General features: G+C 40.6%; 1 protein-coding gene across 12 annotated transcripts in view; it reads left to right on the forward strand.

Moving 5' to 3' along the window:
- Positions 1-17,884, forward strand: part of STAU2 (staufen double-stranded RNA binding protein 2) — a 309,920-nt gene that overhangs the window by 90,525 nt on the left and 201,511 nt on the right. For all 12 annotated transcript variants that reach the window (XM_070382255.1, XM_070382251.1, XM_070382254.1 and 9 more), the window contains 2 exons: positions 15,988-16,147; positions 17,355-17,462. In XM_070382255.1, coding sequence (XP_070238356.1) covers positions 15,988-16,147; positions 17,355-17,462 — 268 coding nt within the window. The remainder of the gene's footprint in view (positions 1-15,987; positions 16,148-17,354; positions 17,463-17,884) is intronic.

A 17,884-nucleotide genomic window follows, 5' to 3' on the forward strand; every position in this document is an offset into this window, starting at 1 on the left:
CTCTTGGAAGATTCCAGTGCAAACAGTCATGAACTTGAATCTTTTGTTCTAGACATTACAAAATTAATTTATCCACAAAGCATGTTAGACCCTTTTTAAAATTATAATCTATTATGTTTGTAACATAACATACATCGTTGGGGCTTAAGCTAATGAAGAAACAGAAGTATTTAAAATATTTTCTGAAACTAGTCTCAAGAACTGGAAAGGATTTGAGAGGTTCTCTTCACCAATGGTTTTCAGAGAACACTCTCAGACAGCCCCCAACCAAAGCTGATCTGTTGATGGAATTGAATAAGAGAATCTTTCAACTCAAAGAAAAAATAAGCCACGTGTTCCATAATTTCCTTAAGCTAAAGGATCTGCTGTTAGACTAGTAGTGTGCAGTATTTAGTAAATACATATTAAAATTTTAAATTGTATTTCTTTAAATGTTTTACAAAAGCTTTTGAAGTGCAAAGTGCACTTGAGGTGCTTGCATACACACACACACATTTGAAAATTGTTCCTGAATAAATACACAGATGTGCTGTGATATTTCATGAAAATTGCAGTCATTTCCCTCTGGTTTGCCACTTGAATCAGATGAAGAAAGTTGATACAGACAAAATCTTTCATATTATTGATGAGTCTTAGAAAAAGTTCCTCCTCTTAACCCAAAGAGCTTATAGATGAGAGAGAGATATATATATATGAGATATGTATTGAGATGGAGCCTCAATCCGATTGATCTTAATGTAATCTAAAGATCTCTGTTCACTCTCTTAGTGTTTATCTAATTTGATCAATCTTGTAAGTGTACTTGATAAATATTTTTAATTATATTTCTTAAAATATTAAGTAATCTTTATTACATTTAAGATAAAAAGCTTTTAGCAGATTAAGCAGTAACCCAGAGGGATATGCAGAGTCCTAACTAACGCAGTATGTCTCTAGGTGTGTTTTGTAGAATGCTAGTTCACTAGAAAGGGAGTTTCATTACCAAAAATATTTAGGAAGCACTGTATTGTGTATTTCCCTCTTGAAGACATTACAGTTCAGACAACATAAGGCCTATTAGAAGGCAGGTTCATTAACCTTATATCTATGATAAATAGTTACCTTGAAAATTAATTGTATGTCCAACACAAGAAGTTAGGAAAGGAGTAACAGAAGTCTGAGGAAGGAAGATGAATGTATTAATAGATAAATTAGAAAACCGAAGAAAAATAGAAAAAAACATGTATAATCCAACATCTTATTCTTAGAACCAATACAATATATGAATAGGTGACTTAAGGCAAGCCATTATGAGGCAAAAGCGCAGATACGCATAACACAGTCTGAGGATGGGAGAACACTGCAGATGCAGAACTGAAACCCCTCCTGACAGGCGGCTGTGTGCAACTCAGCGGGAAAGAGTTCAGAACCTACGATCACGGGTGGGCTGCTTTTGTAGGAAAATAGACAATCAAAACTGAACTCAAAAGGAGAAAATAAAGATGCGATGTCTATCCATGTTAAAGGATAAGTAGTTGAAGAGCTAACTCCCGCCACCTTCCCCCACTGCCTTGAAGGAAAGGCACCTGGCCTCAGTGCTTTCACAGAGGGATTTTACTGAACCTGTGAAGAATAACCTTGATGTCTAGCTCAACAACGCAAGTTTGAAACAGCAAAGGACAGAGCTTCAGATCAATATTGTGTGTTAGAATATCAGTGGAAAAATCTTAATTGAAATATTGGCCAACAATTGTCAGTATGTAGAAGTAAGTACCCTTACTGAGTGGTATTTATTCTTGGAATGTAAAATTGTTTCACTATTAGAAAATATGTTAATAAGATTCACCTTATTAACAGATAAAAAGCAAAAATTGTTAATTACACAGATGCTGAAAAGACATTTAAAAACCCATTCTTGACTTAGAAATCATAGTCTCTCTCTGTTTCACACACAACCATCCCATTCCATCTTGACCCAACCCAAAAGCCAGCATTATGCTTATAAGGACACGCTAGTCACATTCCCATTAAAATAAGAAACAAGACCATCCGTTATCAGTTCCTCTTCAGTATTCAGTTGGAGGTGAAAGTGAAAGTGTTAGTTGCTTAATTGTGCCTGACTCTTTGCAACCCCATGAATTGCAGCACACCAGGCCTTCCTGTCCATCACCAACTCCCGGAGTTCACGCAAACTCATGTCCATCGAGTCGGTGATGCCATCCAGCCATCTCATGCTGTTTCGTCCCCTTCTCCTTCTGCCCCCAATCCCTCCCAGCATCAGGGTCTTTTCCAATGAGTCAACTCTTCGCATGAGGTGGCCAAAGTATTGGAGTTTCAGCTTTAGCATCAGTCCTTCCAATGAACACCCAGGACTAATCTCCTTTAGAATGGACTGGTTGGATCTCCTTGCAGTCCAAGGGACTCTCAAGAGTCTTCTCCAACACTACAGTTCAAAAGCATCAATTCTTCAGCATTCAGCTTTCTTCACAGTCCAACTCTCACATCCATACATGACCACTGGAAAAACCATAACCTTGACTAGAGGGACCTTTGTTGGCAAATAATGTCTCTGCTTTTTAATATGCTATCTAGTTTGTCATAACTTTCCTTCCAAGGAGTAAGCGTGTTTTAATTTCATGGCTGCAATCACCATCTGCAGTGATTTTGGAGCCCCAAAAAATAAAGTCTGACACTGTTTCCACTGTCCCCATTTATTTGCCATGAAGTGATGGGACCAGATGCCATGATCTTAGTTTTCTGCATGTTGAGCTTTAAGCCAACTTTTTCACTCATCAAGAGGCCTTTTAGTTGCTTTTCACTTTCTGCCATAAGGGTGGTGTCATCTGCATATCTGAGGTTATTGATATTTCTCCTGGCAATCTTGATTCCAGCTTGTGCTTCTTCCAGCCCAGCGTTTCTCATGATGTACTCTGCATATAAGTTAAATAAGCAGGGTGATAATATACAGCCTTGACGTATTCCTTTTCCTATTTGGAACCAGTCGTTGTTCCATGTCCAGTCCTAACTGTTGCTTCCTGACCTGCATATAGGTTTTTCAAGAGGCAGGTTAAGGGATCTGGTATTCCCATCTCTTTCAGAATTTTCCAGTTTATTGTGATCCACACAGTCAAAGGCTTTTTGGCATTGTCAGTAAAACAGAAATAGATGTTTTTCTGGAACTCTCTTGCTTTTTCCATGATCCAGCGGATGTTGGCAATTTGATCTCTGGTTCCTCTGCCTTTTCTAAAACCAGCTTGAACAGATATCTGGAAGTTCACGGTTCACGTATTGCTGAAGCCTGGCTTGGAGAATTTTGAGCATTACTTTACTAGCGTGTTCTGATGACTGCAATTGTGTGGTAGTTTAAGCATTCTTTGGCATTGCCTTTCTTTGGGATTGGAATGCAAACTGACCTTTTCCAGTCCTGTGGCCACTGCTGAGTTTTCCAAATTTGCTGGCATATTGAGTGCAGCACTTTCACAGCATCATCTTTGAGGATTTGAAATAGTTCAACTGGAATTCCATCACCTCCACTAGCTTTATTCGTAGTGATAAAGTTGGAAATATGGACCCATTTAATTTAGGGAAAAATGAAAAGAATATGGAAAGAAGTAGAGAAAGTTACCAGTTTTTCGCAGATGTGATTATCTAGAAAATTGCGAGAGAACTAAAATCTTGTTACAGGCAGCGGGAGAATTCGGTAAGGGAGATAGGACAAAGTTAACATTTAGAAATTGAAATCCTTTGCATTCATAAGCAGGGGAAGGGAAGAAAAATTAAAAAAATCACCAAGGCAGTTTGTTAATGGTGTTGATTACTGGACTCACCTGAAGAGTCTGATTGTCAGTCTTGAATCTGCCTTTTAACTGGTGTTCCTCGACCCCTCCAGGAGAACTCTGATGATTTTTTTCTTTTTAATCTTTTGGCCACACCAGGCAGCATGTGGGATCTTTGTTCCCTGACCAGGCATTGAACTTGGACCCCTGCACTGACAGCTTGGAGTCTTAACCACTGGACCCCCAGGGAAGTCCTGGACTCTGGTGGTTTTTATGTGGGCCTTTGAGGGACTTCCCTGGTGGCTCAGATGGTAAAAGTGTCTGCCTACAATGCAGAAGATCCAGATTTAATCACTGAGTCGGGAAGATCTCCTGGAGAAGGAAATGGCAACCCACTCCAGTATTCTTGCCTGGAAGATCCCATGGACGGTGGAACCTGGTAGGCTACAGTCCATGGGGTCGCAAAGAGTCGGACACGACTGAGCAACTTCACTTTCACTTCACTTTGAGACACTCTGTCCTGAGGGCCCCAACCCCATTCTTGTACCATCACTCCTCACATGGCTGGCTGCGGTGCCAGTCATTTACCAGTCTGGGACGGTGTGCCTCAATGCCCAGAGGGACACAGCAGCAACACACTCTGGCAGGGGAGCTCCCTGCAGCTTGCTCTGCTGGGGACCCTTCTTTCCAGTCACAAGTTCCAGCACTGCATGTCAGCCATCACATGGGAGGCGCGCCTAGCTGCCCTGATCCACGCCCGCCGTTCATCGGGGTGGCAGGAAATAGAGGGTGTCCTCTGTTACCCGTGTTTAGGGCACACGTTGCGCAGAGCTCCAGGACAGTTGCAGCCTTTAGTAACCTGCCAGATTCTGCAGGGCTGCATTTCATGGGCGCTTAATCACTCTTTTCTTACCATCCTGGTCAGTCACTTAACTCCTGTGCTTCCTAGTGCATCCCTGCTTCATTGATCACTGATGCTTTGCAGAACTTTAACTGGTTAAGTCCAGCTCTTCTGCCTCTGTATTGGGCTTCCCTGGTGGCTCAGCAGGTAAAGCATCCACCTGCAGTGCAGGAGATGCAAGGGATATGGGTTTGATCCCTGGGTTGAGAAGATCCCCTGGAGGAGGGCATGGCAACCCACTCCAGTATTCTTGCTTAGAGAATCCCAAGGACAGAGGAGCCTGGTGGGCTATAGTCCATAGGGTTGCAAATATACCTCAGAAAGTATAACTGTGCTGACCGGTCTCATCTTAAAATAATGACCATAGTCTTTAGGTGGGCTTTCATCTCTGCTGCAATTCTGCTGTATCCTCCTGGGCAAATTCAGTCTCATGTGCTCAGAGATGACTTCTCTGGACTATGCCATGTCCTGCCAACCACTCTCTTCTTGCCTTTGTTCGGACAAACAGCAGTGAGAGACTTTTCAGTAAGAAGTCAGACCGTGTCACTTCCTTGCTTACCCGTCTCCCCCCGCCCGCATGGCTCCTGTCACACGTGGAGTAAAGGTATGACTAGTTTCCTACCACTCACCCCTTGACTCACTGCTTCTCAGGTATAAGAACACTTGCTCTTTCTCAAAGAATGCCCCCCTCTGTTACCGCCCCAGGGCCTTTGCACTTGCCGTGCTATTTGCTTGAGACACTTTTTCCTCCTGGCATCTGGATGCCTAGAATTCTTACTCCATCTATCTCTTTATTCAGGTGTTACCTCCTGAATGAGCCCTTTAACTTTGTTCCCTTCCTCTGCATTACTTTTCTTCCTAGTACTCTTACCAGTAGATGCTGTTTGATTGATTGTCTCCTGAGTCCTATCCACCATCCCTAGGACTAAAACAGTCCCTAGCACAAATTAGGCCCTTAATCAATATTTGTTGAGTCAATAATTTGATTCATATACCCCACCTACCCACACCCCTGGCAACCAAACAAGGGCAGGAAGAGGACCAGGTTATTCATTCCTGAGCGTTCAGAAGGGAGGAATGGTTTTATTCTCTCTCCCCTGTGCTCCCCCAGTTTGGCAGGCTAATTTCTGGGAGTCTGCCAAGAATGTAAGTAGGAACAGGTGACATCACCTAGGAAGACTGTCTCGTCTATGAGAAACAGAAGATTGAAGCCTAGGGAGTATGAACATTTTTTTAAATTGTTTTTTATTGAGGTAAAATCCACAGTAACATAAAATTCACCATTTTAACCACTTTGTAGAGTTCAGTGCATTGTGAATTACTACATTCACAGTGTTTTACAGCCATTACCACTATCTAATTCCAGAACATTTCATCACCCCTGTAAGAAACCCCATACTCCTTAGCAGTTACTCCCCACCTTCCCTCTCCCTAGCCCTTGACAACCGCTAATCTCCTTTCTGTCTCGATGGAGTTGCCTGTTGTGGACATTTCATCTGAATGCAGTCATACAATATGTAGAGTTTGTGTCTAGCTTTCATTTAGCTTAATGTTTTCAGAGTCCATCCACATTGTATCATATATCAAGATTTCATTCCCCAGTGGTGTTAGTGGTAAAGAACCCGCCTGCCAGTACAAGAGATGCAGGAGACATAGGTTCGATCCCTGGGTCAGGAAGCTCCCCTGGAGGAGAGCATGGCAACCTACTCCAGTATTCTTGCCTGGAGAATCCCCATGGACAGAGGAGCTTGGCAGGCTACAGTCCATGGGCTCATAAAGAGTCAGACACCGCTGAAGCAACTTAGCACCCACACATTCCTTTGTATGGCTGCACAATACTCCATTGTTTGGGTATGCTACATTTTGTTTTTTGATTCATCAGTTGGACAGACCTTTGGATTATTTCCACTTTGGGGCTGTTACGAATAATGCTGCTATGAACATTTGCATACCCATTTTTGTTTCAGCACCTTTAACATTTTCTCTTAGGTTTTATACACCTGGGAGTGAATTGCTGGGTCAAATGGTAATTCTGTGTGTAACTTTTAAGGAATGCAATGGCTGCACAACTGTTTCCATCCTGGTGGATGTGAGTTGATATGTCCTTGTGGGTTTGATTTGCAGTTCTCTGATGGGAACTAATGCAGTTCCCTAATGGGACTTTGGAAAAGTACCTGATGCTGAGAAAGATTGAGGGCAGAAAGAGAAGAGGGCATCAGAGGATGAGATGGTTGGACGGCATCACCCATGCAATGAACACGAACTTGGGCAAATTCTTGGAGATAATGAGGTGCAGGGAAGCCTGATGTGCTACAGTCCAAGAGTCATACATGACTTATCAACTGAACAGCAACAATGGGGTTGTTAGCGTTTAAGCATGGGTTCCAACAAGGTGGGTTAAGAGAGGAGGCAAAGCCTGAGAAAGATCAGTAGGCTGGTGTCAGCTCCATCTCCTGAACTTACCGCCCCCAGCTTTCTCTTTGGAACCGATGTGAGCACTGATTTCTTATATCTAGTTTGACTTAAATTGCCTTGATGTCCTAGGTCTGTCATGACCTCTCCAAAGTTTAGGGTTAGTAGCTCTGAAATTTATAGTGCTCATTTATCCATTTCATTCAGAGGCTGCATAATACAGGCATTAAGATCTTGACTCTAGAGTGAGACTGTGGGTGCTTAGTCACTCAGTCGTATCCAAGTCTCTGCCACCCCATGGACTGTAGCCCGCCAGGCTGCTCTGTCCATGGAATTCTCCAGGCAAGAATACTGGAGCGGGTTGCCATGCTCTCCTCCAGAGGATCTTCCCAACCCAGGGATCGAACCGGGATCTCCTGCATTGCAGGCGGATTCTTTACCAGGTAGGCTACTAGGAAAGCCCCTATCTGGGTTTAAATGCTGACTCAAGTGGTATGGCCTTGGGCAAATTAGTTAACATGTTTGTTCATTTCCTCATGTGTGAAGTGATGTTGAGGTCGTTATGGTGACTGAATGAGTTGAGTATGCACACAGCTTGGAATAATGACTGGCACGTAGTGAGTTTTGTGTGTTTGCTGTGATCACAGTGATGGTGGTGATGATGATTTATCTAGATAACCATTTAGGGAAGGGGCAAGAATAGTTTCATGCTGGATCCAAGTTTGGGATTGCGGGTGCTGATTATGTGTTTATAAAGTGGGGCTCTTTGATAACATGCTCTGGTTTCCATAGTCCTGTTCCTGGCATCAGTGACCTGGTACAAATTACTGACTCTTAATGGCTCATATTTTATATTCTACAAGTCATTCCACTAATTCATCAGATTTACATTTTGAACACAGGTTTACCTTTGGACAGCGCCTAGACTTACTTCAGTTCAACATTTTCTTCTGTTTATACACCAGTACAGCTATATTATTTTAAAACATTTGGGATTATGAAAGAAACTATCATTTATAATTCAATCACTTCAAAACATCCCATCCCAGCTTTTAGTGCATATCTTTCTGTATTTTTCTTTATGCATTTTAAACATAACATTGGGTTGGCCAAAAAGTTTTGTTCGAGTTTTTCCATAAGATGTAATGGAAAAACCTGAATGAAACTTTTTGACCAACCTAATAATTTAACAAATAGAATAGAATATTCTAAAAACTCTTTTAAAGCTTGTTTTCAGCTGCCCTGTGAATCTTTTCTAATATATGTTCATTTTTGAAATTTCTCAAGACTAAACATTCCCATAAAAGATATATTTTCAAAATTTATAGATGTGAATAGAGAAAGAACTCTCTCCTATCTGGACATTTTATATACATACAAGCTTGAAAATGTGCCAGGGACTATTTTATAGCTTTGTGATAAAGCCTATTATTTTTCTATAGCAAGAAAAAGAATGCTTCGTTGTGCCAAAAAGTGTACAGAGCGTCAGAATAATCAAAAGGACATTTGAATTCTCAGTTTTGCTTTTTAGAGTCCTTTAAACATAAATTCTGCCAACATCTTACAGCTAAGTAAACTGAGATAGAAAGATTAAGTGACATTGCTGTTTTCAGTCCATGTTAGAAGTAAACACAGAAATTCAAGGCCCTTCTTTATTAGATCAGAAGATAACATGTTCATATATTTAAGACATAAACCTGTAGGGGAGATATGAACACTTAAGCTGGACTGAGATTTATGAATAAGGCTATCAAATAAAATGAGGCAATTATTTTTCAATTTTTAAGAGTTATAATGTTATTTGGACTATATCTTTCTCACCTTGTAAAAATGATACTTAGAAGAGTGGTGCTGTTGGAGAAGAAGGCAGAGAATAATCGGGAGGATTCTGGTTGTTTAGAAAGATAAATATAAAATGAGTCTGCAAAGAGAGCATTAATGAGGTAACTTTAGGGAGGATGGCAAGGATCTATGGTATGGAAAGTCATTATAACTGACAGTGAGATATAAGACTAAGAATATCATGTTCTCACGAGAATATATAAGAATGTAAAACCTTCCCTTTGCTCAGAAACAAAGCAAAACTGTATAAGGAATGTCAAGTACTAATTCAAAAGAACCAAGTACCATTCTTTTCTTTATTGTTGTAGTGACTTGTGAAATGTTGAAGACAGGCCAAATCTAAAGACTTTTGAGGTCTAAAGAAAAGGGAAGCTTTTATTTTATTTGAAATTGTGCTTGTTTGTTTTTTATAAGACTATTAGCAGACAGAGGACAAAGAGGAATGGGGGGAAAATGTGGTCTTACAAACAGCCTTTATAAAATTTAAGACTGTTAGGCAGGGTGGTACTTGAGCCCATTTTTCTGATCGTTTGCTCCTTTCGGTGTGTGTGTGTGTGTGTGTGTGTGTGTGTGTGTCCATTTTTCTGATCTTTTGCTCCTGGGGGTGTGTGTGTGTGTCCGTCCGTATGTGTGTCTGTTGGACTCTTTGTGATCCCATGGACTGCAGCCTGCCAGGCTCCTCTGTCCATGGAATTTTCTAGCAAGAATACTTGAGTGGGTTGCCATTTCCTACTCCCGGGGATCTTCCCCACCTAGGGACTGAACCCGTCTTTGGTGTCACCTGCATTGGCAGGTGGATTCTTTACTACTAGTGCCTGGTAGGTTACCCAGTTGTGCCTATTTTTGTCCCTGCTTGGCCTGACATACCATAAAAATATAAAATATCATTGTGGAGTTCTGTTTGTTCAGCAGCTTGTCAGTAAAGCACAACTGACATCTGTTAGTAGACCTTATTAGGTTTAGAAAAAACCCAGTATTATATTCTCTTGCCTGCTAAGGATATAACTAGTATCATAAATATATGTGAACAAAAATAGAAGAAGATAAGGCAGATTATCAGCAAATGACTTGAGCATCCTACGCTCTGAAGTTAGGAAGACTGAGTTTGACCCCCCAGTAACTGTTGGGGAGTTTTGCTACATCTCAAAGTGACCATAAAACCTTCCCTAGTAGCTCAGATAGTAAAGAATCTGCCTGTAATGCAGGAGACCTGGGTTCTATTCCTGGCTCTGGAAGATCCCCTGGGGAAGTAAATGGCAACCCACTCCAGTATTCTTGTCTGGAGAATTCCATGGACAGAGAAGCCTGGTGGGATACAGTCCATGCATTCGCAAACAGTCGTACGCGACTGAGCGACTAACACACACACAAGGTGACCATGGAGACGTCAATCTCACCAAGCTGCCTTTAGGATTAGATGAGAAAGAGATGCAAGAAACCTAACTGTGGCGATATAGGGAGCGAGTTCAGTCCTTTGCTTGCACTGGGTTTGAAGCAGTCATCAGGTTGCATCAGCCATCCTGTAGGCTGCAGGTACTCTCAGACTATAGTGTGCACGCTCACCAGGGCAACTTGTGCAAGTGAAGCCTTGTGTTCCGTTCTCAGAGATGGATTCAGCGCATCAGGGTTGGGACACAGGAACTTGCATCTGTAACAAGCACCAAAGATGCTTATGAAAGCAGAATCATGCTTTACAAAACATACTCTGGAAGAAGCGGTGGGTAGAAATCATTTGACCTTGAACATTTAATAGCCTGGATGGGTGAGTTTTCATGGCTCATCTTTTAACAGTAATCACTATGGGGATTGAAGCATTGATCACAAAATCCTAATTAAGGAAGATCATTCAAGAAGAGCAGTGTAAAATGGATAACCAACAAGGTCCTACTGTAGAGCACATGGAACTCTGCTCAGTGTTTGTGGCAGCCTGGATGGGATGGGATGAGGGAGAAGATACATGTGTATGTACGGCCGAGTCCCTTCACTATTCACTTGAAAGTAGCACAGCATTGTTAATCAGCTGTGCCCCACTACAAACTAAAAAGTTTTCATAAAAATAAAACCAAACTGATGAATATTAAAAGAGAAAAGAGGAGAATAAGATTAGGTAAGTATATATGTACTAATTTGTAAAAAAACATGCATCACTTATTATACACACTTTATCAAAAATAAAATAGAAATAAATAAAAATAGAAAAAGGAACTCCATTAAATGGACCTTCAGTTCAGTTCAGTTCAGTCGCTCAGTCGTGTCTGACTCTGCGACCCCATGAATCGCAGCATGCCAGGCCTCCCTGTCCATCACCAACTCCCGGAGTTCACTCAGACTCACGTCCATCGAGTCGGTGATGCCATCCAGCCATCTCATCCTCTGTCCATACCAGCTTTTAAAGTTAAATACCTTAGTTTTTTTTTTTTTTATTAACCACGGGAAATGAATATTTAGAGACCAGGACCTAACATACAAAACGAATTCTTCATCTTCTCTCCTATAATTCAATCTGGGAGCCATTAATGAGAGTGCTCTGGTTAATCGTAATAGTCATGATGATATGAGGAGATGTGATATATAAGGTATTCAAACCACGTGGGGTAAATTATTAAGAATCATTGTTAAGTAAGAGGATGGAATGAAACTGGAATGAAACAAGTCAGTCGTTGGGTCTTGGTATTTCCTGCTGTTAGTGCTAGAGCATTTTACTTTTTACGTTAAAAATACAACATAGTTTTCCTTCTGATATTTATGTGATACTATATATATATATATATATATATATATGTATGTACACACACACACACACACATACACGTACATAGAGCCATTTTTGATGGCCAAAAAGGAAGAGGCCCCAAGGGCTCTTTAGTGTGCAATTAATAATTTGGTCAGAAAATCAGCAGATTGTTTCAGTATGGTTATGTGTTATGACATCATATTCCAGTAAAGTTATAATGAACAGAAATTTTGTTTGTCTCTGTGGCAAACCAAAATGAGTTTTGTAATTGTCAGCAGGCCTTAGTGATTATAGTGGCGCCCGCTCCCTCCACTGTAGTTAAAGATCTGTTAGCATTCCAGCCGGGGACCTCTGTTTTCAGAAGTGTATAATTAATTGTAAACATTTGCTCTATGGTGAAAGCTTGCCACATAAGATCTCAGTCTAGGAGTAAATTTCTGATTTCAGGTTGTCTGTTTTCAAGTTTTATAGTGGAACCAGTTAGAAATATGCATAAAGTTCTGTGAAGATAGGAAAACTGAATCTTGTGAGAAGGAAGATAACCTGCATTCATGATATTAGTCTGTCAAAATTTCTGCATTAAAGGGATCTAAGGTAAAATAGGTATTAGGAAATTATATAATTCAATACATCATTAGTTTTTGCAATCAAAGAGCAAAAAGAATTGTGGCTTTAATGCTTTGTAGTCTCTGCATGTTAAAAATATCTTTTACTATAAGTGATTTTTCTTCCTTTAACTTTTTTATATTTAGCAATTAAAAATGAGAACATATGACATATAATGAAAACACATTTAACATATTTTATCTTAATAGAAAACTGTGGGCCAAGAAAATTGACTTTAAAAATGTAAAACAGTGCCTTTTTTTTCATACTCACTCTGGATTTCTCTGCTACATTTGACGTTGTTGATTATCTCTTCCTCTGACATTGTGTTGTAATTTCTTTTCTAACTCTGACCCTCTTTCATCTCCTTCACTGCTGTCTATTATTTCCCCTGCCTTTTGATCATGGGTATTCATCAGATCCCAGCCTTAGGCTCTTTTTTTCTTTTTTTTGGTGCTTTTACACTTACCCTTTCCAGGTGCTTATCCACTCAACATGGTTTCAGTTATTACCTCCCAAATCTCATCTTCAGTACTGATGTACATTTCTAGTCCTTCACCTTCAGTAAACCTTCACTGATGAGTCCCATCTACCTGTCAATTCTTATACAATGGGCTGTGTGCAATTTATCTCAGGTTGACTATAGAGGTCTGCCACTTGGACACCAATAATCGTCTAAACCTTAGTGGTAACTTGATTGGCTTTTCTTTGCTTAAAAAGAGACATTTTCCAGCACTGGAGTGATTTTTAACTTATTTTTCAGTGTTTCAATGATAAATTCAGCATTCCATCAAAATTGGTTCTGTTAGTTTTGCTCAGTTGCCCAATTTAGCGGTCATAGTTCTGTCTTCATTTCATTTGACTTGTAAAGTAGCATTTGATAGGACTGACTCTTCCCTCCTCCTGGACATTCTTGTCCCCATTTGGCTTTTAGGAAGGATATTCTGCTTGCTTGGTTTTCCTCCTATCACTCCGTCCCACAGAGTTCTCACTGTCTTGTAGCTTTAAATTTCACCTATATATATATATATTGTGGAGAAAGCAATGGCACCCCACTCCAGTACTCTTGCCTGGCAAATCCCATGGACGGAGGAGCCTGGTAGGCTGCAGTCCATGGGGTTGCTAGGAGTTGGACACGGCTGAGCGGCTTCACTTTCAGTTTTCACTTTCATGCATTGGAGAAGGAAATGGCAACCCACTCCAGTGTTCTTGCCTGAAGAATCCCAGGGACGGAAGAGCCTGGTGGGCTGCCATCTGTGGGGTTGCACAGAGTCGGAGACGACTGAAGCTACTTAGCAGCAGCAGCATATATGCTGCATTGATGATTCCCAAATTTTATCTCCACCTTGGACCTCTTTCCTGAAATCCAGACTTATTAGATCTGACTGTCTAACATCTTCATTTGGATGTCTAAAAGACTGAATAACTCAACATCTCCAAACCAGAGCTGCTGGTATTCATCCCCAACAAACCCATTCTTTTTGCAGTTTTCCCCAACTTAATGTGTGGGCACTCCATCTTCCAGTTGCTCATGTCAGAAATTCTGGTGTCTTCCTCGACTCCTCTCTCATATTTCATAGCCAGTGCTTCGGTAAACCCATCTTCTCTACTTTTGAAATTCGTCCAGAATCCAGGTACTTCCCATTACTTCCCTTGCTGTCACCCTAGTTCAGGCCCCCTTATTATTGCAATAGCTTCTTTACAGATATCCTGTGTCTGCCATCATTCACCTACAGTCTGTTTTCAACATAATAGATGATCTTTCCAAGGTCTAAGTCAGATTATGTCACTTCTCTCCTTAAAGCCTTCTGGAGGCTGGCCATTTCACTCAGGGTAGAAGTCAGATCCTTGCAGTGATTTCTAAGGAAGGCCCTATGGCATCTGGGCACCGGTTCCAGCTCGTAGCCTACCTTCCTTTACACCCTCAGCTCTCACCGGGTGGGAATCCTCCGAATTGCTTCAACGTTCCTGACGCTCGGCTGCCTCAGAGCCTTTGTGCTTGGTGTTTTCAGTGCCTTATATGCCCTGTTCCGGATATCTGTATGGTTTCCTTCTTCACTTGCTCAAGCTCTTGTCACAGTTGTCACCTTCTCAGTGAGATACTCACTGATCACTCTATCTGCCCCTCTTTCCTCACACCTCAGCCCAATCAAGGGAAGAAGAAACAACAAGAATTTCATATTTTACTTTTACTGGGACTCCAGGCAACAAATATGAACGACTTCAAAAGAGTAGTTGGCAAAAAAGGAGAAAGCCGCTGAAGGTACAAACGACACCGGAAGACCATATTGCAGTCAGATCTACAGCTCTTGGATAATTGCTTGATTCTTTCCAGAGACTTTCACTATTTCATTCACTGCCATTACCAGTGAATGAATTAAATCACTGCTTTTGTTCAGATGGTGTCACTAGTGTTTCTATTGTAATCTTAATATATGCAATTTTTAAAAAGTTCACTTTTGAACCTTTCCTTCTTTTTCTGTTTAAAATGTATATGGAACTTCCATGATGATCCATTGGCTAAGACTCCATTCTCCCAATGCAGGGGGCCCAGCTTTCATCTCTGGTCAGGGAACTAGATCCGTGTGCCTCAACTAAGAGCTGGCACAGCCAAACAAATAAATATTAAAAAGCAACATGTATTTCTAACATCCTAGATATTCTGCCTATTTATTTTATTTATTGTCTGTCTTCTCCACTGTAAGGTATGTTTTTGTTTGCTGTGATAGTCCCTCATCATAAAAAGGTGCCCCATAAATAATTGTTAAATTAATAGATTATATTGCAAAGCCTCTTAATTTCGTTTGTTTGTCCTTTCTTCTTACAACCCCCTTACAATCTCCCCTCATGTTGGCATCATTGCAGCTTTCTAATTATGCTTCCTCTCAGTCTCATTAAACACAAACCTGCTAAAAGTTTTCACCTTAAATACATTTTATTATGGTTCTTTCTGCTTTAGAATTGGCTGAAACTCCCCATTCTTATGTTGAATCTGCTCTCCTTAGTACTTTGCAAAGTGCTTATTACTTTACAGTAGTAGTTCCATCTCTCTGCCCTTCCCATGTCTAATCATGGTTACCCTCTGCTAAAAGCATGGCAGTCTGCATATTCACCTGGATGGTCTCGCCTGTTTCTGTCTCTGTGGCGGGTCCCCATCCTTCAGCCCCAGATCATATGGCTCATTTCCATCAAAATGTAACTGAAAACTTGTTGCCAGGAAGTCTTCTGTGATATAATGAAATAATTTTTACAGTATTAAGTTATGTTTAATGTTTTCCAAAATACATTTTTCATGGAGATCAGCATACATGCTGTATTATCAATATATATGCTCACTCACATTTTATCTTTTATAAATACATTTGTGAGGTAAAACTTTATTGAGGTTAATAGGAGGTTATAATGGATCTGAGCTTCCCAGGTGGCACTCGTAAAAAAACCTACCTGCCAATGCAGGAGACATGAGAGACTTGGGCCTGATCCCTGGGAAGCTCCCCTGGAGGAGGGCGTGGAAACTCACTCCAGTTTTCTTGCCTGGAGAATCCCCATGGACAGAGGAGCCCAGCAGGCTACAGTTCATGGGGTCACAACAGTCGAACACGACTGGAGTGCCTTGGCACACACACACATAGTGGATCATGCCTGTTTATTAATATCTCAAACAAAACACATTTTACTAATGATTACAGAGGGATTTTTATTGAACTTGTATTAACATTTTTATTTTCTTATTTTAGGTATCATTGCCCAGTGCCCAAGATCTTTTATGTTCAGCTGACTGTAGGAAATAATGAATTTTTTGGGGAAGGGAAGACTCGACAAGCCGCTAGACACAATGCCGCGATGAAAGCCCTTCAGGCACTGCAGAATGAACCTATTCCAGAAAAATCAGCTCAGGTGGGTCCCTGCGGTGTGTGGCAGCCTATCTCTAATAGCCACACAAAGACAAAGACAAATGCTCCTTTACGAATAGAGGACGTCTCTGCTAATAGAAGGGAACGCTGGATTGGCTGTGGCGGCGCCTCAGTGCACCTGTGTGTTCGGTTAGACTCTTGTGTCTTGTTGGGATAGCCTTGCCTTTGAGCACTTTGGCTCAGCCTAGGGAGTCCACTTCCCAGGCAAGTCAGGATTTGGGAATGTGAGCAAGGGTGAGAAATAACGTTCATTTACTTTGCATTGAGTGCTTGTTTTATTGAGCATGAATTACATTGTGTTAATTCACCTAGAATCAAGGAGTTTAAAGTGGAGGAGATATTTATGGATTTTTTTAGTCCTACTTTATTTTACCAGTGAGGTTATTCAAAGCAGATATTCAGTAATTTTACTCATTCCCATGGTTTCAGCTGCTTTCTCTGTTGACTTCAAAATGGTATCTTTAGTTCAGGAGTGTCTAATAAGTCCCCTTCTTATTGAGTTCTCCACTTCGTTATTTGAAGCTAGAGGTCCAGCCTTTAGTTTGCCTTTCCTCAAACCTGTTGTCTCTCCCCCTTTGAGATTTATCTTAGTTAATGGCAGACTTAGTATTTTTGTCCTTGTGCACTCTCATCATGACTCTTATGTTTGCTTCTCAGTCTTTCCACTAAGTCCTAAGCTTCTTGACAGCAAGAATACTGTCTCTTGATCTCTTTAAGGCTTACATGGTGTTCAGCATGTGTAAGGCTCCAGAAGTAAGTGTTAAATAGGTGCAGAGCCAGACACAGAGCTCCAGCATCCTGGTTTGCATCCTATACTCTTTCTGCAACTTAGTCTTCATAGAAGATTAAATATCACACACTTGTGGAGATACTATGTGTGTGTATGTGAGAGAGAGAGAGAGAGCAATGGAGGTCTGTAAAGAAAACTAGGTCTGGGGATATCTACATCAGATTAGTGTTTGAGTAAAAGGTTTCCACACTCAGCATTTATCCTTCTACTCGAGGGAAAAAAAAACAAATCACAAGAAGCCTCTCAGCAAAGCCCTTGACTGCGGTGGTTCCATGGGAATCCACAGGATCCAGTCTCTGGTTTCCTGTGATGTGTAAGATAGGTTCTCTTGATTGTTCAGTACATGTAAAGTTTGTTACAAAGTGAAGATTCAATGTCGTCCTATTTTTTTGTGATTTAGAATTGCGAATCAGGAAAAGAAATGGATGATGATAAAGATGCAAATAAGTCTGAGATCAGCTTAGTGTTTGAAATTGCTCTGAAGAGAAATATGCCCGTCAGTTTTGAGGTATGTGTTCAGCAGTGATCTCCCATTTTTTTCCCTCCTTGCTCCTCATTGTTTTAAACAAACAAACAAATAAAACAAAATTTTATTTGACAAATAAAATTTTAGCATCCTGAAAGAATTAATGTGCTCCCTTCTGTTTGAGCTGTCTATCATGAAATGATGCAGGCCCTAAGAAAACAGAGCTTACAATATCATGGAGTCCTCTTGATCTCTTTGGCTTTTCTGTATTCAGCCATTTGTTTCATCATAAAATTTATTTTCCAAATTTAAGATAATTTATAGTAACCTATAAGATTTGGCATTTTGACAAGGTCACATTGAAAATGTTCAATATATAATTAATATTTAGTCACATGTATATATTAATATTTAATTTCTTTTAAAGTTATGGAGGCCAAAATATAAATTTAATCTTTTAACTT

The sequence above is a fragment of the Bos mutus genome, chromosome 14 (assembly GCF_027580195.1).
Source record: "Bos mutus isolate GX-2022 chromosome 14, NWIPB_WYAK_1.1, whole genome shotgun sequence".
NCBI lineage: Eukaryota > Metazoa > Chordata > Mammalia > Artiodactyla > Bovidae > Bos > Bos mutus.